The 23,327-nt window shown below is 41.2% G+C and overlaps 1 protein-coding gene across 1 annotated transcript in view; it reads left to right on the top strand.

Annotated features, from left to right (window-relative positions):
* trak1a (trafficking protein, kinesin binding 1a) overlaps nucleotides 1-23,327 on the top strand; it is a 102,809-nt gene that overhangs the window by 9,654 nt on the left and 69,828 nt on the right. The window contains 2 exon segments of the mRNA XM_042332309.1: nucleotides 17,578-17,667; nucleotides 18,748-19,046. Of these exon segments, the coding sequence (XP_042188243.1) occupies nucleotides 17,663-17,667; nucleotides 18,748-19,046 (304 nt within the window). The 5' untranslated portion in view covers nucleotides 17,578-17,662.

The following is a 23,327-nucleotide window of genomic DNA, read 5'->3' as shown; positions in this document are numbered from 1 at the left end:
AAGCACACCCTCCCCTTCCGTTTCTAACTCTGACTTGCATTTGATTTGGACGATTTTCAGTTTTTTGAAGAAGCTCCTATCACTGTGTAACAGCCAGTGTCAAAAAACATTGTCTCTTTCGTAACTGTACTGGTATTTGAAATCCATAGTACTTTTATCCTCAGATTTCAGTCTCTCCCTTCACTTCCAGTTACATTGTCTAGAATTAGTTGAAAGTAGCAACTTTACAGAGTTCAGTCACCGGTGTGAATATTTGAATATCACGTTTAGAATTGCTTCAGTGTATGTTTTTACTGTCTAATCATTCACGTTTAGATTAACAGAGGTTTTACTCCACATGAACACTGGATTACAAATAGCAGAACATTCTTACAAAACAGCAATACAAATAGCAGAACTTGATGGTCTTAACTCCTGGTTTGCCAAAATAGTTCATTGTCCTCTTCAATTGAAATAAACAGCCAATAATGCATATTTGGTTTTGGTGCAATGTATCAAAGATTAATCTTGAATAAGGATACTGTTTTTAAAAAAAAGTAGTCTCCAACTGGGAATGAGGATTTTGGGTTTCAGGCAAACCTCTCCATATAATCTGTGTAATGAACCATTACATGAACCATTTTACAGCGATGTAGCTCAAATGAAATTATCTTTTACTTTTATGTTTTAATAATTTTCTTTAGTTTGGTAAGACTTAAAAACACTAAAACCACACTATAAACATCAGTAATGTGTCACAGTGTAGCTTTGCACACAGACAGTGTGTCAAGCTACAATTAAATCAAAGTAATTTATTATGTATTGTACCATTCCAAGCAAGATGCTACATCTGATTTTCAGGTTATTGAGCTATTTAGTGATAGCAGCCAACGTTTAGGAATGCTAAGGAAAAATTTAAAATGTGCTTCATTATTTTTTCCAGATAATTACAATACTTTGGAAAAGTCAATTTTGCACACAGATATCAAAAGAGATATGAATAAAGACTGTACAGATAAAGAGGAGCCTTCGACCCTTGATTGGATGTATATCAGTCCATTCAGAACAGTCGATGCTTCTCTACCTTAAATATGCTTGAGAGTTAGTATGTTACAAGGTGTTGGTGCTGGGCAATAAACCTTATAGGAGTTTAGGTATGGTATTCTATGTTTTTGATGTGACTGAGAAAGAGTCCTGTAGCTCAGTGGTTAGAGCATTCCCCTCACACATGAGAGACCTGGGTTTGATTCTCGGTAGCGCAAAAGCTTTCCTTACTCCACATGTCTGATAATAATCCCTCAAGAAAAAAGATAATAAAATTGGTCACCTCATGACTGTTTGTGGGACACTGCTGTGCGCAATTGGCTGCCTCGTTTCGCCCACAAATATGCAGTCAATTCACTTTACAGTATATTCTGTGAGACGTCTAGAAGACATGAAAAGCACTATATCAAATGCAAGGATTATTATTATTATAGAAGTACTGTGAACTATTTGAATTCCTGTACTTCCCAGGAATACATAGGGAGAAACCAGTTGCTGAAGAGTTACTCAGCAACTGAGAATATGATAGGAATGCATTGTATCTGTTTCTGCTCAATGCTATGTGTATGATGGCGAATGGAACTTCAATTGTAAAGGCTCTAGATAAGCGTGGCTCCAAGTGTAACAAGAAGAAATTGCATTTATATATGCCTTTTGTGTCAGGAAGACCAAGGTTCTGAACAGTGAGCTGGGGGCTGGAGTCAAGAGGGGTGTATTGCAGCTTTAAGGTTAATAGATTTTGTGCATGAAAGTATTTCAAGCCTGTGCGTGTCCCCTGTCTGATAAAATCTGTAAAACATTAAAGGGCAACTCTAGGGTTGATAATTGATGAAAATGTTAATTCTGGAAAGGGGGGAGTGTGTGTGCACATCTTCAGCAGATTGAACCCAGATAACAAATATCAGACAACACTTGTGGGGGAGATGAAAACCAGGGGCCATCAATATAAAATAGTCACAAATAGATCAAATAGGGAAGTTAGAAGAAATTTCTTCACACAGAGAGTAGTGGGAATGTGAACATGCTACCACACGGAGTTGTTGAGGCAAATAGTATAGATGTATTTAAGGGAAAGCTTGATAGGTACATGAGGGAAAAAGAAATAGAAGGTTGTGCTTGAAGGCATAACTGAGGAAGGGCAGGAGGAGGCTCATGTGGAGCATAAACACCTGCAGAGACCAGTTGGGCTGAATGGCCTGTTTCTGTGCTGTATATTCTAATATATGCTAATGTATTCTAAGAAGGTAATTTCCTCAACGGGCTGGAAATTACATTTCAGTAAATGCTCACTTCAAAAAAGGTGGTGGTTGAGAAAACTAGAAGAAAGGTAAGAGACCACTGACCTGCAGAGGGGTAATGTCACCGAATGATAAAAGTAATAATCCTTGTATTTGATATAGATCTTTCACATTAGGAGGACATCTCAGAGCGCTTTGCCAGATGCAATGTAGTGGTTGTACTTCATAGGTGAACACTTCAGTCAATTTGTATACAACAATGCCTCCCAACAGCTATGAAGTAAATGACCAATATTTGGGAGATTGTTAGTCAGGACACTGGGAGAAACTCCTTTCTCTTTTCCAGTATTACCTTGGATCTTTAGCGTCCATCCAAAAGACAGACTGGACTTTGGTTTAATGTCTCACCTGAAGGACGGCACCCCAAGGGCATTCGACTGGCAGCATGGACTGGATGTCACCTGCTTTAAGTATTACTTAAAACAAGGTCTAATTTCACACTATAGTTTTGCATGTTTACTGCCTTTGTGTCCTTGAAGTTTTATGAGAAATGATTACTGTAAAAGCAAATAGTGAAATGTTACAGATGCAGTCTTGTATGTAATCTGAATACAATGAAACAAGGCCTTGATTATTTCATGCAGAGGATTTGTTTTTATTAATTTCCCTTCCCGTTTGCTCAATTTTTATTTTTCACTTGATCTTTCAGAGGTATTGCCTGTGGCACAGTTTAATAAATCGGTGCCATGATCAGTTGTTTTCTCTCCAAGGCAACATATGTAAATCTCACTCACAGTTGTATTTTTGTTGCCAAAATTTATCGGCTCGTTATGTAATTATCCACAAAGAATGCTAGAAATTGACATTACTTCCTTGGGATCTCACAAATTTTCAAGTGATTTGATTGCACCACATGTTTATGCCCCAGTTTTTAAACAGTATGAGCTTTCCAAGTTTAAATCCGAGTCTTGTTCTGTATTCATGTTTAACATTACACTAGAAGAATAAAACTTCCCAGTTGGACGGACTTGATTCAGAAATACATTTTAAATATATATAATGCTTGCATTTGATATAGCGCCTTTCATGTCAGGAGGACGTCTCAAAGCACTTCAAAGGATTTACCGTGGAGTGGAGTGACTGTGTCTTGGTAGGAGAAATGAAACCCAACCATAGAATTCAACAGCAGTGAAGGCCCTCTATGATATGCTCAAAATAAATCAGTGTTTTAATTTGTCTGCTGTTCCAAATCCTGTTGAGGCCGTCTTCAGTCGCACAAATGGTTAAATGTTGAAGTACTCCCATTTATTGAATTTAACAATCCCTCCAAAACCCAAAAACAATAATAAATTGGTCATTTTCAATCCATGACTGTTTGTGGGACATTGCTGTGCGCAATTGGCTGCCGCGTTTGCCCACAAATATACAGTCAATTCACTTTACAGTGTGTTCTGTGAAGCGCTTTGGGACGTCCTCCTGACGTGAAAAGCGCTATATCAAATGCAAGGATTATTATTATTATTATTATTATTAACATGCTGAGCAACCTTGCCATTTTGCAGGAGACTTCACAAATGCAGCATTATACAGGGATAAGGTGGCCAGCAACAAAGAAAAGCATGAAGAACTTGCTGTGGCCTGCAAGACGATCGCAAGAGTACATTTACTTGTTCTAAAACAAAAGATCTTTATAGATAATAACTGAAGTCAAACAAGACTGCAATCATTGGATCCACTGTCAGCTTGGAATTTGTGTAACTCTTTGAGAGCTGGGAAAACCAAACATTTGAGTTTCCAGTGTTTAATGGTCTAGCAGCTACACTGTAGCTTACCAGCATTTAAAAAAAAAACAAATTCATGTCTTTCCTCTTTTAAAAAATATGAGAGTGACTTTGCTCAAAGCATTCAGTACTTCAGTCTAAAGGTCAAGACTGTGTTCAGTTGGTGACCTATTAATTCGCACCAATATAAAATATACTTGGGATGCTGCGTACTTTAGCTTGCAGTCTCGTGACATTTGGTATGTGTAAAGCTTATTAATAGGCTCTTATAAAATTGCTGCAGGGAGCCACACCGAAGCGGGCACTGTAATGCAGAACCGTGCAGGCAACATTCACAGATGCCTGAAGGTCATGGGATTCTGTGTAATTCCTAATTCTTTTCCAGACAGCGCTCTGCTGAGGCTGCAAGTGGGAGAGCAATAAGTTTACCCCTGCAGCTTTATTATCAATAATAATCATCATAATTAAAACATAATTATCGTATGTTTGGTATAGTACTTTTCTTGTCAGGATGACCTTTTTAAGTGATACACAGGATATGCTGTTAAGTGCAATGACTGTTTTTTGTGGGCGAACACACCTTTGTCTACTATGGAGCAATGTTTCTGGAATGCCTGAGGATTATAGGGTGTGATGGGTACATTAATACTGACTCACAAGTGGAATGCTGGGCTTGCTCCTCTATTTCTCAGGAAATTGCTCCTCTATTTCTCAGGAAATTGCTCCTCTATTTCTCAGGACCGCATTCGATATGGTCGACCACTCTATCCTCCTCCACCGCTTGTCCTCCCACCTCAACCTTCAAGGCCCTGTCCTTGAGTGGTTTAGGTCCTACCTCTCCCACCGTCTTCATTTTGTTTCCACGGCTTTTCCTCCAGCCCCCGCACTGTCTCGTGCGGCGTCCCTCAGGGCTCTGTCCTCGGTCCCCTCCACTTCACCCCCTACATGCTCCCCTTTGGTGACATCATCCGCAGACATGGGGTTAACTTCCACATGTATGCGGAGGACACCCAACTCTACCTTTCCTCCTCTACTCTCAACTCCACGACCACCGATGTCCTGACAGTCTGCCTGTCCGACATCGAGTCCTGGACGAGAGACAACTTTCTTCAGCTCAACGTGCATAAAACTGAGGCCCTCCTGATTGGCTCACGTCAGCGCCTCCGCACCTCAGGAGCTGACAGCATCAGCATCCAAGGCTGCACTCTCCACCTCTCAAAGCCGTCAGGAACCTCGGAGTTCTGTTTGACCCTGAGCTGTCCTTCCTTCCTCATATCAGCGCCACAACTGGCACCGCCTTCCACCACCTCCGGAACATCGCCAGACTACGGCACTACCTCACCCCTCACGCTGCTGAAACACTGGTCCACGCCTTTATCACCTCAAGGCTGGACTATGGGAACTCTCTCCTCGCCGGCCTTCCCGGCACCTCCCTCCACAAGCTGCAGGTCATTCAGAACTCTGCAGCTCGTGTACTGTCCCGCACCAGGCTTCGTGACCACATCACTCCCACCCTCGCTCGCCTCCACTGGCTCCCCATCCCCCAGAGGATCGATTTCAAGATCCTCATCCTCACCTACAAGGCCATTCACGGCCTTGCTCCCTCCTACCTCGCTGACCTACTATCCCCCTATCTACCTGCCCGTACCCTCCGTTCCTCTGGCTCCGGTCTGCTCCACACCCCCCGCCCTGACCGCCCTATCATCGGTGGCCGGGCTTTCAGCCTCTCAGCCCCCAGGCTCTGGAACTCCATCCCCCAGTGCCTTCGCCTTACTTCCTCCCTTTCCTCCTTCAAGGCCGGTCTCAAGACCTTTCTCTTCAACCGTGCCTTCACCTCCCCTCTCGACTCTCTACCCCTCCTCGCTCCCTCCCTTCTCTCCCCTCACCCTGACCATTTCCAGGCAGAGGGTATACCAACTGGAACTCATTGCCAGGAAATATGGTAGAGGCCAGGACACAAGAACTCCCTTTAAAAATCACCTTGATGTTGTGATTTGGGGGAGGGGGCAGTAAGGTGGATATTCTAGAAGGATGAGATCAGACGGGCTAAAATGCCTTCTTCGTCCAAATTAATTGTGTGGTAGTGATTAGGAGCACAAACCCATTCCAACACTAATGTCTGGTTTAGACTGCAAATTAGCCTATGAGGTTCTTGAAGCTGCACTTTACCAGTCGCTGTCTCATTTGCAGAAGCTGGGGTTTATTGCCTTTCCTGGATAAGAATTGGTGATGTGCCAACTGATCCCAGAGTCTGTTTCACTGAGGGTTAATCCACAAGAGGCCCTGCAGCACAATCACAGAGACCAGGAGTGAAGTGACCTGACAATTGGCACAGCTTTGCTATTGAAGTTACAGGCCTGCTTCAGTACTGGCAAATCCAAAGATCTGCACATGTGTCATCATTGTTTCCTCTTTGAACAATTTTACAAAAAGTTAGATGGGGTAAATACAGGCTTTATTGATGAGCACAAAATAGATAATACTCCAACACACATTTATATAAAGACAGATAAAATGTTATCTCATTGCGTAGTTATAAAAAGCATGTTTAAGCTCGCCAGACAGCAATATCTATGGCAAGCTATGCGGTTTTAGCTGATTAGACTCCAGCAGTACCCCAACACACACTCTGGAGTCCTCAAGCCTTGGCTCTTGCCACCCTGCGCCTAATATTTTCCAGAATTAAGTAAGCAAGATGTGTCTCTTCAGGGAGAGAGTGCGCATTCCAATAAATATCCCTGGGATTTCCATGAGTAGGTGGAATGCATGGACATCTCAGCTTGGTTTGGAAACTTTTAAGCATGGTGATGGGTTTCTGCATGTGTCAGACACCCGGCTGACCACCACCCCCCCCCCCAAAAAAAAACAATACAAAGCTTTTGACCTAGATATGCGAATATGTGTATGTGAAAGCTAATACTTACTCGGGTAATCAGAGAAGGGACTTTACAGGGTAAAAAGCACTGTTAATATTTCTCTGTGGACACAATCATGACATTTTCAGTAGTTTTAAGACACTGCGTCGTACTAACGTTCTCAGGTGCTTGACTCGAGAGAAAAACAACATGAGAGGAAGGCTAATGCTCCTGTTATTACTATAGATATGTTACAAATATCTCAGAGATAGAGGTCCAGTACCTTGGCTAAGGCATAACTGCAGGGGTCAAGATCCATTTGTCCATTCAGCAAAAGAGACTGTACATTGCCATATGGAAGTGTCCTGTGAAGTCCTTTGTTAGTGCGCATGAGAAAGAAAATTCAACAGGACGTCACTTGAGCTACTTTTAATCTTTGTGTGTTTGTGAAAGTCTTTTCAGATCATTACTGAAGACAGCCTTGCTTGTTTCTTCATTCTTGTAAGAACGCTGCAATATATTCTATCATGAGGGCAGAGATGAACAGGATAGGTTACAGGAGGACTTGGACATACTTGCGCAGATCAGTGACAGATGAAATTGAATGTAGAGAGATGCAAAGGGCTTCACATGGGGACAAAAATCCACGATGGGACTATTATTTAAATGGAAAGAAAATAAGCTGTTCGGAAAATTAAAAGGACCTGGGAATCCTGATTGATAATAAATTGAAGCTATCACAACAGTGCTCGATAGCAGTGACTAAGGCAAACCAGATGCTGGGCTGTATTAAAAGAGCAATATTGAGCCCGAATAGTCGGGTCATCCTACCATTTTATAAATCACTGGTGCGACTGCACTTGGAATACTGTGTACAGTTCTGGATCTGGAGAGGATACAGAGGAGGGCAACCAAAATTGATTGAGGGGATGGGAGACTTGACTACGAAGAGCAATTAGGTAAACTGGGAATGTTCACACTGGAGAAGAGAAGGTTGAGGGGTGATATGATTGGGTCTTTAAGATTCTGAAGGGAATAGATAATGTAGACCATGAATAAACTGTTTTATCTGAACAATAGAACCAGAAAACATGGTCTGTGATTGAAGGGTGGTAAATTCAGAACAAATCTGTGGACACACTACCTCAGTGAGCGAGTAGTAAATTTATGGAACAGGCTCCCTAAGGAGACAGTGGAAGCAGTGGAAAACAGTGTTGTTTGTTTCAAGAACAAATTAGATAGATTTTTGCTAGAAAATAATATCTTGGGATACAGTGTATAGTTTGAGACATGACATGTCAAGCAATTGCCAGGATGGTGGAAGGCAGACAAGATGGAATCTGGTCTTCTTTTGCCTAAGAAATTCTTATGTTCTTATGGCATTCATAGGGCTGGAGAAAGCACATCTCCTGCTATCCACTGTTCTCCAAGCCAGTTGTCTGAGTGAAGAGCAGAACCGTCATGTGCACCTGCAAATTTGGCCTCAAATAGCCATATATTAATAATTGGTTTGAAAAAAAACACAGTTCTAAGCTTAAAGGAGCTATGCTCCCCATTGTAGGTTCGTTCAAACTCAAATTATTTACTCAATCTAAGAAGAATGTCTAGAATTTTAATTGGGTATGAAAATAATGTAAAATTAACTTGTCTCGATGACAAAACTAACGGTAAGATTGTTAAGGTTTTGATGGTGCTACCGTATATTTTTACAAACCAAAAAAAGGCCCAGGTCCACAGAATTATGTTGAGATAGGGGGGCAAAAAGCATTTGGTTTGTTAAAATTCTGCCACTAATTCCAAGAAGGTACTCAGAATTCTGAGCTCACAGTCTCGGCTGACACTCACACAGTGCTGGGGGTACACCTCATTGTTGAAGGTGCTGTCCTGCGGATGAGACGTTCAACCAAGGCTTTATTTGCCTATGCAAGTGGATGTTAATGATCCCATACCACTATTCAAAAAGGGAGTTTCTCCCGGGGTCCTGGCCAATACTCCCCTAAAAAAATTGATCATTCACTACATGTCGCTACATCACATAATAATTGCGGTTCGCAAAATGACTACTAAGTTCATTCACAAATACAATCACTCCATTTTACATTATATTCTGCGAAGAGCTTTGGGACATCTCCTAATGTGGAAGGAGTTTTTTTCCAAATATAAGGATTATTATTATTACTACTACTATTAGTACTGCTACTATCTCATCAGAAGTTTGGAGTTCACACAAACTCCAGGAGGAATTGCTGGAAAGCGAGGAAAGCCATCCAGAGCAGGAAACTGATATTATTAAAAAGAAATGATCTTTGCATTTGATGTAGCACCTTTCATGTTGGGAGGATATCTCAAAGAGCTTTGCTATATTTACTGTAAAGTGGAGTGAATGTATTTTGTAAGCAAAGGCAGTAGTCACAAGCAGCCTGAAGTCAGTTGTATGTTGCACCCCAACTGCATGATTGCCTGAGGTCAGTCAATTCACCACACATTTTGCTATCTTTCTATACTGGGTGTGTTCAGATTAAAATGAAACTCTTTAATTTTCTGATAAACAAAATAATTTAGATGGAATGTAAAAGCTGCATGAAAGCCCTTTTAACCTGTTGGTCTTGCCAACATACGGATAATTGGTGGCACATTGATCACATTGGTGAGCACAACACATTTGTATTAGGATTGTATTTCAATATGATTTCTGTTTATAAATGAAGATATTCAGTCTTCATGTATTCATAGACATATAGAAGACTGCTAAGGATTATTATTATTATTCAGTTTGAATATTTATTTGTTAACCTCGACATTTCCTTTAGCAATTATTGCATTTTTTTGGGAGAATAAATATTTCAAAACCACAATGTCATTTTTACTGTTTGCTTTTTTTTGAAAATCCAGATTATTTGATCTGAAATCCTTTAAGTGGCCTATCAGAATCAAAGTATTTTAGAGAAGGGATTTCAGAAATGTGCGACTGCAAAAACAATTCTTGTCTATTAGTGGATTGACCAAGTTTGATGGACGGTATTTTTCCAATCACCTAATCAAGTATTGTGGCCGTGTGAGGCCTGGACTCCTGCCAGTTTCTAACCGTGCGATAATTAGCCACTTCTCACAGTCTGGATGAGGAACGACCAAATACATCATGCATTTTAGTGCAGAGTTAACCTTTGCCACCCTGGTACAGTAGCAAGCTGCATACTCTTCCAACATTTCCTGTGCAACAGCATTTAAATAATCAGGATGGAAATCGTTTTTTGAGGAATGCATAAACTCAAGTCTGATTGAAGGATTCCTCATACCAGCAGTTAATCACCAGGTTGCTATTGATCCTCCCATCACAAGTCTATTATTGCAACTGGTTCGCAGGAGCAGCAGGTATGGAGCTAATCTTTTGGTTTTCATGCAGCCAGTCTTCTACTGTATTGTCACTTTGTCTGCAGTAAGAAAGCACCTTGTCTGAGATTTGCAGCTCCCTGCCATCTGTTTGTCTCCTTGTTTTCTGTACCCAGTGTGAATGAGGAGAGCAGTTGGTGGTTTCCTCAGTTTGAAATAAAGCAGTTTTGATTTTCCTCCACCTTATCCATAAAGGGTTCTCTCTAATGGTTTTTCTTAATAAAAGACCATTATTGTGGGGTTTTTTCTGATTATAAAATTGAAGGTGCTCAGGCTGTGTTTAAAAGCAGTTGTTTTTTTGAGTGCTGAGCAGTGATAACACTGGAAATGGCAGAGTGAATGCAGAGATTTTTCTTGTTGCAAGTGCCTCACTGCAAACGGTGTGAAAATAGTGGCTCTGATCAGAAGGCCAATAAATATTGGATGGTATTCCTAACTGCATTATATTATTTATTTAGGGTGATTTGAAATTTTCTCTTCTCTCTTCCCCATGCCCAAGGGTTTCTAAATTATAGTCGTAGTGTCTGAAACCTGCATGAATAGCCCAGGGTCCTGGCATCCTTGGACACCCGCTTAGCAGAGTTTTTTTGAGCATCAAAATCTTTCTTTGAGGAGATACTGAATGGAGATATGCATGTCACAGATCCTTTTACTTCTCTCCCCTCCACCCCCCCACACTTTATTTGCAATGGTAGAGCCAGACCTTGCAGATCATAACCTTCCTTTGAATGAGACCTTTAACTGAAGTCCAGTCTGCTCTTTCAAATGGACATTGAAGATCCCATGGCACTACTCAAAAAGAGAAAGGAGATTTTATTTTGTTTACTGGAGCACAATATTCTGCCAGCTCAATTTTCTGCATTGGATTGTATGGTATAGCTGAAGGAAGTTGTAAGCCAATGTAGACTTATAGTAGTGTTAACAAAACTGTCCACTGACTGGTGAAGTGACAGACAAAGAAGGCAACATTTCTTGGCTCCTTCAGCTCCAACAACCTGTACCAGTGTTGTTGCTGGTAGAGGACTGTAATATAATGTAGGCTGCACTCTTGCCTTCAGTGGTGGTTTATCACATCCTCTGCAACTGGGTCTTGTGCCAGCTTTCCATACAGCAAGGTAAATAAGTGGAGCTATGATGGGCTGCTGAGGGAATATTCATGGTTGGAAACTTGGTGTAATTGGCCAACGAGGCTTAACTTATGTCATTGAGTGTTTGAAAGGCCATTGTCATTTTACAAGAGGATCGAATATATAGGGGAGGGGTGCTGATGGTATGGAAGAAAGGAGGTGTTTATTAATCTACGAATATAAGTAACACTGAGCCCCAAATCTGTTTTCTTATTGAAAAAGATCAAACAAAGTCAAAGTACTATCCATAACAGCCATTTTTTTTCACAAGAGCACAGAGAATACTCAAGAGATACATTGGAGTTGCAGGAGGAAAATAAATATAGCCACCCTGCCCCCCGCTTGTACACAACAACAAACTGCAGAGAGCAAAATGGATCCATAAAATCCCCAAAATGAGATTTACTCTGAACTGGAGTGGTTGTGTATTTGTAGATGAACCTAGCAGCCCAGTTCTGATGTCCCACAAACAGCTGTGAAGTGAATCATCCATTTAATTTGGGGGATTGGTGGCCAGGACACCGGGAGAAACTCACTTCTCTTTTCAAGTAGTGCCATGGGATCTTTAATGTCCACGTGAACAGGCAGACTGGACCTCGGTTCAAGGTATCATCTGAAGGATGCATCTCTGACAATGAAACACACTCCCAGGACTGCATTGGAGTGTCAGCATAGATTGTATGAGTTCAATTCTGATGTGGTTTGAACCTACAAGATTATGACTCAGAGGTGAGAGTGCTCCGCTGAGACATTGATCAACATTTTCATCAAGTCCCGGCTTGACTACGCCAACTGCCTGCTCACTGGACTTCCCAACTCTTCCCTCCACAAGCTGCAGATTATTCAAAACTCTACTGCTCGTGTCCTCTCCCACACCGGGCTCCGTGAACCAATCACCCCCGTTCTTGCCCAGCTTCACTGGCTCCCCATCCCTTGGAGAATTGAGTACAAAACCCTTGTTCTCACCTTCAAAGCCCTCCACGGTTTTGCTCCCCCCAACCTCTCCAACCTCCTAACCCCATTCAGCCTGTAAGCCCCCTCCGCTCGACAGACACTGGTCTGCTTCAGGTCCCCTGCACTTCTCGCCCCACCATTGGCAGTCAGGCATTCAGCATCTCTGCCCCCACACTCTGGAACTCTATCCCACAATTCCTCAGCCTCACCCCCCCTCTCTTGCCTCCTTCAAGTCCCGTATTAAGACATTCCTCTTCAACCATGCCTTCCCACCCTCAACCCCCCCCCCTTCCACTCCTCCTAAACCCAACTCTCAACTCCGTTCCAAAAAACCCTGACTTTCCAGCACCCTGAGTCGTTTGTCTGACGTGAAGGGCGCTATACAAGTGTGATTTGTTGTTGTTGCTACCAACTGAGCCGTGCTGACACATGAGAGACCTTGACAATAAATGGTTTTATAAATAAAAGTGAAAACAGTACAAATTAATACACAAACCTTCTGAAATGCACTGTGTTTAAATGGAATCCCTATAATGACCTATCATGCCTTGCCAAAGGATTTGTGTCCTGCATATTTGAGGTCTGCCCTGGCGTGTTGTTGAAATTTCACTGTTTCTGTAGCAACCAATGTCAAAATGAGCTGGTACAGTGAAGGACTGATCAGGCCAATTTATTTTTAAAGTAGTCACTTCAGCAGATGAAAAAGGCTTGGAATGATTCACATTAGTTTGTCACTGCCTCCTCCTGCAATCATCCTTTGTACATAGTACCACCCATTCCTGCAAGTTTGTGGGGGATTATATGGCAATGACTAGCAAATTATTAAATATTCAGCAAGCAGGCTCAGCCAAAAACAAGCCACATAATTTATAACTCTGCATTATCTTTTACAGCTGAATAGAATAGCTTTCAGCTCCACCACTCCTCATCCCTCGGGCCGCCGAAAGCCTCGTTTGTTCGTTCATCACATCCAGGCTTGACTACGCCAACTCTCTGCTTGTCGGCCGTACCAACTCTTCCCTCCACAATCTGTGTTTAATCCAGAACTCCCCGTTCCCCAAAGAATAGAGTTCAAAATCGTCATCCTCACCTTCCAGGTCCTTCACGGCCTTGCCTCTTCCTACCTCTGTGACCTGACCCTTACCAACCTATCCACTCCCTCCGCTCAGCAGGCTCGCCTGCTCATGTCCCCCTCCCGGCCTGCCCCATCATCAGCGGTCAGGTCTTCAGCCTCTCTGCCCCTACCATTTTGAACTCCATCTCACATTCCCTTTGGCTTGCTCCCTCCCCTGCCTCCTTCAAGGTATGTCTTAAGAATCTCCTCTTCGACCGCAGCCTTCATGTTGGGAGGATATTGCAGAGACAGATGGGGAAAACACTGACAGAGACAGACATTGGAAAAGTGAGGAAAGCCATATAAATCAAAAATGACTATAAAATGGTCTCAAATTCTAAGAGTAGAGTGAACTGAAGTATTAGTCATTATTCACCTTCTAGATTATGCAAAATGTCTGATTTTAGTAAAACAGTTATTGATATTTACCTGATTTCTCTACCTGATATTTTGATCTTGTAGTCCAGACTGTCACTCAATGACAGGACTGACACTCCAGAACTATAGGAGCACTAAATTGTCAGAGGCACTGTCCTTTGGTTGATGCATTAAATCTATATCCCATCTCCCTGACCTTCAGGTGGATATTAAAGATCCCCTGACACTATTCAAAAAGAAGAGTTTCTCCTAGTGTCTTGGTACTCCTGCAGATAAACTGATCATTTACTGTTTTTAGAATCTTTCTTTGAACAAAATGGCTGCACGAAGACATAAGGAAGAAGGGAATAGGGCGTACGGTAGAGTTGATTAGGAGGGATGGAGGCTCGTGTGCAGTGCAACTAGTATAAATGCACTATTAAGGCTAAGTGGCTTTTTTGCATGCTGTAATGTTCTATGCAAAGAACTTTGTACCATATATAGGCCGCCATCACACAAAGCCTCTCGGTCACGTAATCAAACTACTTTTAACTAAATTTGAGAGGGGGAATTGTCTGTTTCAAAACATAGTATTTATCTATAGAACCTATTGACATATATATTGGTTCTGATTACACTCGCTTGGATTTTTGCCGTCCATTCTTTAAAGTGAGAATTGCTAAATTTAGACTCTAATTTGGCTGCTGCTCTGGCAATGTGACTTTCAGTGAGTACTGAAGCATCAAAGCGGCTCGTACCATGCATGTACTTATCCTTGAAACATACCTTCCAGGTCACTGCACCTGTTGATCATGAAATGGCCGCCACGATTGGACCATGACACCTTGAAATCATGTGCTTCCAGAGATTTCTAGAATTGGCAGAGTCTTAACACCCAAGTTTTTTTTTATTAGTTCGTCGCTCCCTTTTATGGCATTCCTCAGACTCTGGTGGATAATAATAATAATAATCCTTGCATTTGATATTGCACTTTAGCACGTTGTTGAGATATCTCAAAGCGCTTCACAGAATTTATTGTAAAGTGAATTGACTATATATTCTGTGGGCGAAACTAAGAAGTAAAATCAAAAAGGCTTGCCCTAAGATCTGCACAGATGCTCTAAAGATCCTCATCACTGTTCAAATCCTCCAATGCTTCGTTCCACCAATCGTGACCTTCTGCAAACCTACTACTTTGCCTGCTTTATGTGCTGCACCCGCCCAGCCCCACCATTGATGGAAACACAAGTTGCTGGGAACACTCAGCAGGTCAGGCAGCATCTATGGAGAAAGGAAAGTGAGTCAACGTTTCGGGTCCACCATTGATGGATTCACTTTCAACCATTTTCCCCTCCTCTTCCCATTCTCTGGAACTCTATTCTGGGGTCCCTGCACCTTGCTCCCTCCCTTCCCATCTTTAAAACTCACCTTAAAGAAAAGGCCTTTCTTTTCAACCACGATTTTCATCACTTTTCTCTCCTGTCCTCCTTAACAACCCTCAACCCAACTCGGACTAGCAGTCAGCCATGTCCTTTAAGATATCCTCCCAACGTGAAAGGCACTATAAACGTATAAATTATTTTTGTTGGAAGTGGTACTTGGAGAATCCTACAAAGACAGTATTAAGGTCCTTTTATTTAAAATTACACTATAGGGCACTACATACTATTTACAAGTGCAACTATGTATCCCAGAGACTCTGGTTTCAAATAGATATTTGTGTGTTCTCCTCTTGTTAGTTAGTCATCAGTTGTATCACATATGAATTGTATAAATCCAAACATAGATAAAAAATATGTCATGTTACAGTGCTTTTACAAACCATTCCTTTTTTCAGTAATAAACCTAAACACTACTTTTATCAAATAATGTACAAAAACTATGTAAAAGACAGCATGAAAGCAGCTTACATTCACCAAACACTCCTGACTTTAAAATGATTAAAACAAAATGTTTTTTTTTGTCTTCTACTGCAGAAATTGAAATAATCAATAGCAGAGTACAGGTGAATCCCACTAACACACGATCAGCTAAGTCCCATGGTTATTATCCCTCCTGGGCGAATGTGGGTTTGGTGTATTGCTGCATTTTGTAGTTGAGCTTCTTCTGAGCTGAAATGTTCTATTTGTGTGTGTATTATATCTTTGGTTGTAGTCTGCACTGTGGGCAGTGTGGTTTGTATTTCACCTTGAAAATGTTTTTTTAAAAAAGAACCTAAAAGGAACTTTAAAAATGTGCACCATATCAATATGTTTCAGCAGGCTTGAATTTTTGTATTGTTAAAAATGTTTAAAAATACTTTAAGATCTTCATGTAGATAGACCTGGGGGAATATAATTGTCTCTGAATCCTCTCTGTCAGACAGTTTCTACTATTCCTCTCCAGGCTATGAAACAAGTTGACAAGGCAGGATCAGTCCCAGCTGCCTCCTTTGATCCATATAACGTGGTGAGCATGGAGACATAATGTTGATCAGGAAGTATAAGTTTAATTATAATTATACTTATTAAGTTTAATAAGTTTAATTATAAAGTGGGGTTATACATTACCATGAAGAGTCCAGTGCAGAACTCATCCCTTGGTTGCTGCTGTGTCAGTATCGTGCAGGCCCTAGACTTCAACCCATGAATCAAATAAAGCATTTAACTACTGGGCACTCCATTATAACGTCCTTTGATATTATAATAATGAAAATAATAATAGACTTTGCATTTGATATGGCACCTTATCACGTTGTTGAAACAACACTTCACAGAATATACTGTAAAATGAATTGACTGTATATTTTGTGGGCGATTATAGTATTGCTTTTTGGTCTAGTGTGGACTCATTGCCAACTGGCAGTAAACCTGGGTCACCACTGATGTCATGTCCTGCAGTTAGTTCATTTTGCTTAGGGAACAGCACTGACATCACACCATAGGAAGTGATATTAGCTGCAACCTGCTGACCTGGAAGTTGGCCTCTTTGTGCCTCACTTATAGCCGGGTCCATGAAAAATTGGACTCAGTTTTAATGAGGTATCCCTGTACTCTGCTATTGATTATTTACATTTCCACAGTGGAAGGCAAAGATTCCATTTACTTTAATACAATTTGTATTGAGCAGTGTTTGGCGAATTTGAACTGGTTTCTTTCTGTCTTTCTCCGCAGTGTTTTTGCACATTATTTAATGAAAGTAGTGTTTCTGTTTATTAGTGACAAAAGGAAAACTGTGAATTAAAAATACTACCAATGGTGTTTCATCAATGTGATTAAAAACTGATATTTACGTGGCCATCCTACCTGTATTATGTGGATTTGGTACAGTTTTCATAAAGAAGTTGCAGTCTCATTTAAAAAACAGGCCAACTGCCTTTGGTATTGAAAATGTTTATTGAACTGGTTCAAAACTCTCATGATATAAACATTCTGTAACGGGCAAGTGTTTGACAACTGTTTGCATTTGACATTGTTGAAGATCACCCGCTCAACTATCAGTTAACCTCCCCAGAGGAAAGTTGGCAAGTTTTCTACATGAGGCCCCTGCATCTCCTCCATTTGCTGAGTGGAGAGCCTGTGCCCAGGTGTTGTGTATACTCTAAATACTAATTCTTGGCTGTATAGCGGTGAAAGTAAAGACTGCCTGTTGAATGTTCGTGCTTATTCCATGCCCTTTGTCGGTAATGAGTGAAGCACTTTTCGGATGCTTCATCTGTTACTAACCGAACACGAACTGAAACACTATTTCTTTCAACAGGGGGTAGGCGGACAACAAGAGGCACAAGGTCATGTAAGTCGTCCGATGACCTTTGACCCATGCAGGATACAAACCTGTGCACGTCATGCTGTGAGTTGACTACTTATTTAGCATGCATATCCTGCATAGGTTGTAGAACAAGAAGCAAATAATCAATGCAAATAACATGTACCCATGCTCAAGGGTATAGGGTAGAAGCTGGATTGTTTAATGTGGGGCAGGGGGAGAAGAGAGAATGTGTGATGTTTCGGGTTTGAGAGCTGTAATGTGAGCAATTTTGTATTTCTTATTCAGAGTTGCTATTCTGCAGTTTTCAGGCTTGGAACAGTTTCATTTATGCATCCTATCTTTCCCCTTGGAGCTCATAGGTGAGGAGAATTTTTCATCCTTCCCTTCGACACTTATTGCAAGTTATAATTTCCCATATTCAGTCTGTATGAGCACAGTCGGTTGTAAGTTCCTGCAGATTTTGATTCTTCTGTGTGAACAGCAGGGACTCATTAGTTTCCAGTCAGAATGATTTATCATTTCTCCTTTTTGAGTTGCATTGCTGACTGATTAATGCTTCACCTCTAACCATGCTGGATTACTTTTTGCCCAACTCAGGAATAATTACTTGGAAATGAATAATCACCATTCGTAACCATATAATTAATTGTGACTGGCACAATTGGGATTCCGGCAATCATCTCAGCAGAGCAGGAGTAATATAAAACTATTTTATGGCAGCAGAAAGCAGAGCCTATTGTCATTTTAAAATAGTGATCTTTCTCTCACTCTTCACAGTCCTTTACTTTCACTGCTTAAAATGCAGTTTAAACTGTATGTTTAAAAATTTGAGTTTGTTTTGGTGAAAGCAGATTGATTTGTGTGTAGTTCTTCCTAAGTAAGGTAGTAGATCTAATGAAGAGTTTGAGGAGATGTTGGGAATGTAAAACTCATTGCTGGAAGCTGTGGTTGAAACCAAAAGCAAATGTATTTTATAGAAAACTTCCTGCATAATTGAGGGAGAAGAGAACAGTAGCGGTGGGACTTGTGTGGAGTAAAACTACAGCCACTGACTATAGTTGGGCTGAATATACTGTTTCTGTGCAATATCACTTTATGTAATTCTTTCCTAAACTTATCACCAAGTTTCTAACAGTACTGTGTCTACTTCCTGTTTTTTAGGTACATTGATGATACCACCAGGGACACAGAACCAGGATTAGTTTTCTGCCTGCCTGATCCAGTCATTAACATTTGCCCCACTGATGGCATTTTACGCGGCCCAGTGAAATCTGCCAAGCTGGACGCCACAGCTTTGAGTGAACAAGCCTCAGCTGCCAGGCTGTCTGCTTCAGGGTCAAGTGGTTCCCCAGTCCCCGCCTGTGATACAGGCACCAGTGAAGAGTACTATGTGAGTGAGGCATTTGATTCAGAAGATGCTTTCAGCAGCGGAGAGCACAGAGATGCCTGCACTATTACTGGTAAGGCTCATGTGGAATGAATGAATACAGATGACCAAGTACATCCGATATAGCTGTGATATTCTTTTGGTGGCCTTCACAACTGTTTTTCTCCATGTAGACCCTATTGGTGGGTTGAGGGGAGGACAATTCCATCCTATGTCTGCATACTTTGCTCCTTGAAGTCTTGTTTTTTTTTCAACGGTTGAATTATTTCCTCAATATATTGTAAACTTTTAGATGTACTTCTTATTTTGATGGAAGCAGTAACATCAGCCCAATTAGTATTTGAGTGAAGATGTTTGTGTTTTGATGAATATTGTTCCTCCAGTTGTCAGTTTTTCACCCCTATGGTTTTCATAGGATTATTATTATTATATTAATAATAATGTCCTTTAACATCTCAGTGGATAAGTCACTCGCTTGTGAAGTACTCGCTCGGTTATCTATAAAGGTCTGGAATATCTTTGAACAAAATCGGATTGAACTTGGCCTTGATGCTGCTGCACAGTTGAATAGCCTGCTGATGTTCTTTGTCTAAACTCTGACGTGAAGAATTATCATGTGGGAGCTAAGCATGAGTTGGTACCTTTAAGAGTGGAGGAGAGAAAAAAGTTGCAGAAGCCCACAGCCAAGATGAGTTATTTTGCAAATCAGATACTCTTGATGAGAAATGGCAGCATGATAATTAATTTGTACAATGACTTAAATTCAGATGAATGTAATGTTTAATTATAGATTGTAATGTTTAATTATCTTCCTCCAATGCTTTAAAGGAAATCTTTGGTGCCACTTTTAATTAAACTTTTCTTATTAATAGAAATTTACTTTTCATATCTGAATGTGGCCAATGAATATTGGTAATAATAATAATAATAATAATAATAACTGCATTTGATATAATAATAATCCTTACATTTGATATAGCGCTTTTCACGTCGGGCGGACGTCCCAAAGTGCTTCACAGAACACACTGTAAAGTGAATTGACTGTATATTTGTGGGCGAACGCAGCAGCCAATTGCGCACAGCAGTGTCCCACAACAGTCGTAGATTGAAAATGACCAATTTATTATTGTTTTGTTTTTTGGACGGATTATTATTAGGCGTGTGGAGTAAGGAAACTTGCCCAAGGTTTCGCCCTCTGCCTGGAATTGAACTCAGGTCTCTCACTTGCAAAGCGAGTGCTCTAACCACTGAGCTACAGGACTCCACATAATGCCTTATCACATCTTTGCGACCTCTCAAAGTCCTTCATAGGACATATTGTAAAGTGAATTGGCTATGTTTTGTGGGTGAAACACGGCAGCCAATTGTGTATAGCAGTGTCCCACAAACAGTTGTGGATTGAGTGACCAAATTATTATTTTTTTTCTTTAAAGGGATTATTACTCCCGGAAAATCGATCTGCCAATCGCCTAACAACTGGATTTCTACTTACTGCTAGGTAAACAGAGGAGTGTGGAGTAAGGAAACTAGGGTTTTTTGACCTTAGGAGATGTTCATTTGATCCTGACGCCTTGAGACAGTATTCACTTGACCATTTCAATAATATATTGCTGATAGTGGTGACCACACTGTGGCTCGCCCATCCTCTTTCACTTGAAAATATTGAGAATGAGTTTAATGCTCCCTGACTCCCTCTAGCTGTCGTCAACTGAGAACAGCTAGGATTCTTCCATTTTTCTCTCTTCCTGTCCTTAAGCATATACTTAATCCAGGTTGCTGTGAACTGATTGATTTAGTAAGCTGCTTTTGTTGGGAGTTTGTTCACACATTTACTGCTTTGTGGGGAGGAAAAAAAATCTTCACTTTGGTTCTGCTCTAAGTTTTTCATTCTGAACCTATCTATGCCCCTGGTTTGTATCTTTATGTTGATGTAAGATAGTCTGCTGATATCTAAGTTATTGCTGTCTTTCATCATTTTAAAAAACTACCCTATGTCATCCTCAATCTTAACTGGAACAACTAGTCATCTTCTTTATAACTTCTAAGTCCTGGTACTTGCTACTTTTCTCTGAGACCTCTCCAAACTTCAGTCTTGTTGATGGTAAGTTGCCCAATCCTGCTGCCATATGTGGTCTAACCAGTGAACTACATACAAGGTTAGAATAACTTTCAACTTAGCAAAATGCCCTCAGGATGAAACCTAGTATTTATTTAATTAGCTCTGCTTACGCTAAGCTTTACTTTGACTGGATACTTTCAGCAAACTATTGTCATAATGCTTCTCCTATTGCACCCCTATAGAAACTGTTGTCATTTTGCCCAGGTTTATGGTTTCTTGTTTTTATATGTAGTGTATTACCTTGTATTATATCTACATTAGATCAATCGGCCAAGCCCAAGGGAAAGAGGGAAGTGATGAGTTCAATAACGAGCCTTTTATTTGATATTGTCTATAACAATAGAATCTGAAAAGTGCCCAAAAATACAGTTACAAGATCACAAGATTAGTTAGGACGAAGAAGGTATATCAACTGATTTAATCTCATCCCTCCAGAGACCACCTTACTGTCCACATCACTGCATCAAGCTGCTTTTCAAACGAGTCTTGTGTCCTGGTCTTAACCACCCTTACTGTTCCAGATTCTGATTTTCCTCTGTGTAAAGAAAAACCCAGCTTGTCTCATCATTCCTCTAACACTGGAGATCATCCTCATTGCTCTCCTCTGCACTCCCTCTAGGGTATCAGCAGCCCCTTATGTTTATGGTGACCAGAACTGTATGCAGATGTGGTCTGACCAGAGCATTGTACAGCCTGACTATGAAATCTGGGAATCTAAGCTTATCTGATTTAGTAATATAGCCCAGCATCCTGTCTGCCTTGTTTCTTGTTGCATCACATTGTCTTGACACAGTGAGCGAGAAATTAACTAACACCCCAAGATCTCTTTCCACTTCCCCCTTGGCAAGTTGAATCCCATGCATGAAATACTTGTGTTTCCTTTTCTTGGATCCTGTATGTAGTATTCCCCACCCTCTGGAACTCCATCCCGCAGTCCTTCCTCCTCGCCCCCTCTCTTGCCTCCTTCAAGACCCGTCTCAAGACCCTCCTCTTCAAGTGTGCTTTCCGTCACCCTCCTTCAACCCCTGCCCTCCACCCTCCCTAATCCTGACCCCCAGATCGGGTCCGAAACATTGATTGTCCAGCACCTTGGGAGGTCCTGCCAACGTGAAAGGCTCTATACAAATGTAATTTTGTTGTTGTTGTTGTGTTCTAGTACCTAGGATTTATCAGTATTGAATTTCATCTGCCTCCTCTGACTCCACAGTCTTTCTCCCACCCCACCTTGGTGTCATTTGTGAATTTAAAGGTCTGTGAACCCATGTTATCAATATATATGAGGAACTGTAGGGGTTCCCAATACAGGCCCCTGAGACACCCTGCTTAATACCTCTCCCCGGTCAATACACTTGACGGTATATCATCTGAAGCACTTTGAATCGTCCTCCCATTGTGGAAAGGCGCTGTATCAAACGCAACGTTTATTATTTAGGCTCCAGAGCTTTATCCAATGTTATGTATTTGGCACTGGATCAAGAGTTTTAGAACACATCTCAGTGAAGTTACTTCACCACCTGAATGATGCCAGCTCTTGGTTATCCTGTTCCATGTAAGTGTTGACCTGAACAGTCCATGCTGTCTTGCGTGTTCGGCCTCCATCTAGTGGTGAGAAGCTGTACAGGCAGATCGCTATCGTGGAATTGATCAACATTGTTGAGAAAAAAGCATTGAGGATTTGTTTTAGAATTAGGATTTTCTAGAGCTTTTGGAAAGTATATTTTGTGTGTATTATATACTACTATAATATAATAAACTTTACAGCACCTTTCTCTACAGGAAAAGTCGCAAAGCACTTCACAGGATATACAGTCAATATGGTGACTTTTTTTTAAATAGGTGAATACGGCAGCCAGGTTGCACATAATGTCCCACAAACAGCCATGAAATGAATGACCACTTTTATTGGGTTTTTTTTGTCCAAGACCAGGAAAAACTCACTTTTTGAATAATGCAATGGGATCTTTAATGTCCATTTGAACAAGCAGATCTTTGGTGGGGAGGTAAGCTGGTTCTCCTTGGAGCTAAACTGGTTGCAAGGTGACATACCTGGTAACAGAATGTCGTAATCAAACCAGCCCTCTGTGGTGGTCTCGGCAGTCCAGTTCCTAGATGACAACACCTTCCATAGATGTCCAATATTCCAGGGCACTGCTGATGGCAGCATAGCCAGCCTGGCTCATCGGCAGGACTTGGAAAGGCACACCAGTCATTGGGGCCGGGGAATCATCTGACTCT

The sequence above is a fragment of the Callorhinchus milii genome, unplaced genomic scaffold (genome assembly GCF_018977255.1).
Source record: "Callorhinchus milii isolate IMCB2004 unplaced genomic scaffold, IMCB_Cmil_1.0 Scaffold2, whole genome shotgun sequence".
Classification (NCBI taxonomy): Eukaryota; Metazoa; Chordata; class Chondrichthyes; order Chimaeriformes; family Callorhinchidae; genus Callorhinchus; species Callorhinchus milii.
This window is presented reverse-complemented; position numbering and strand designations above follow the sequence as displayed.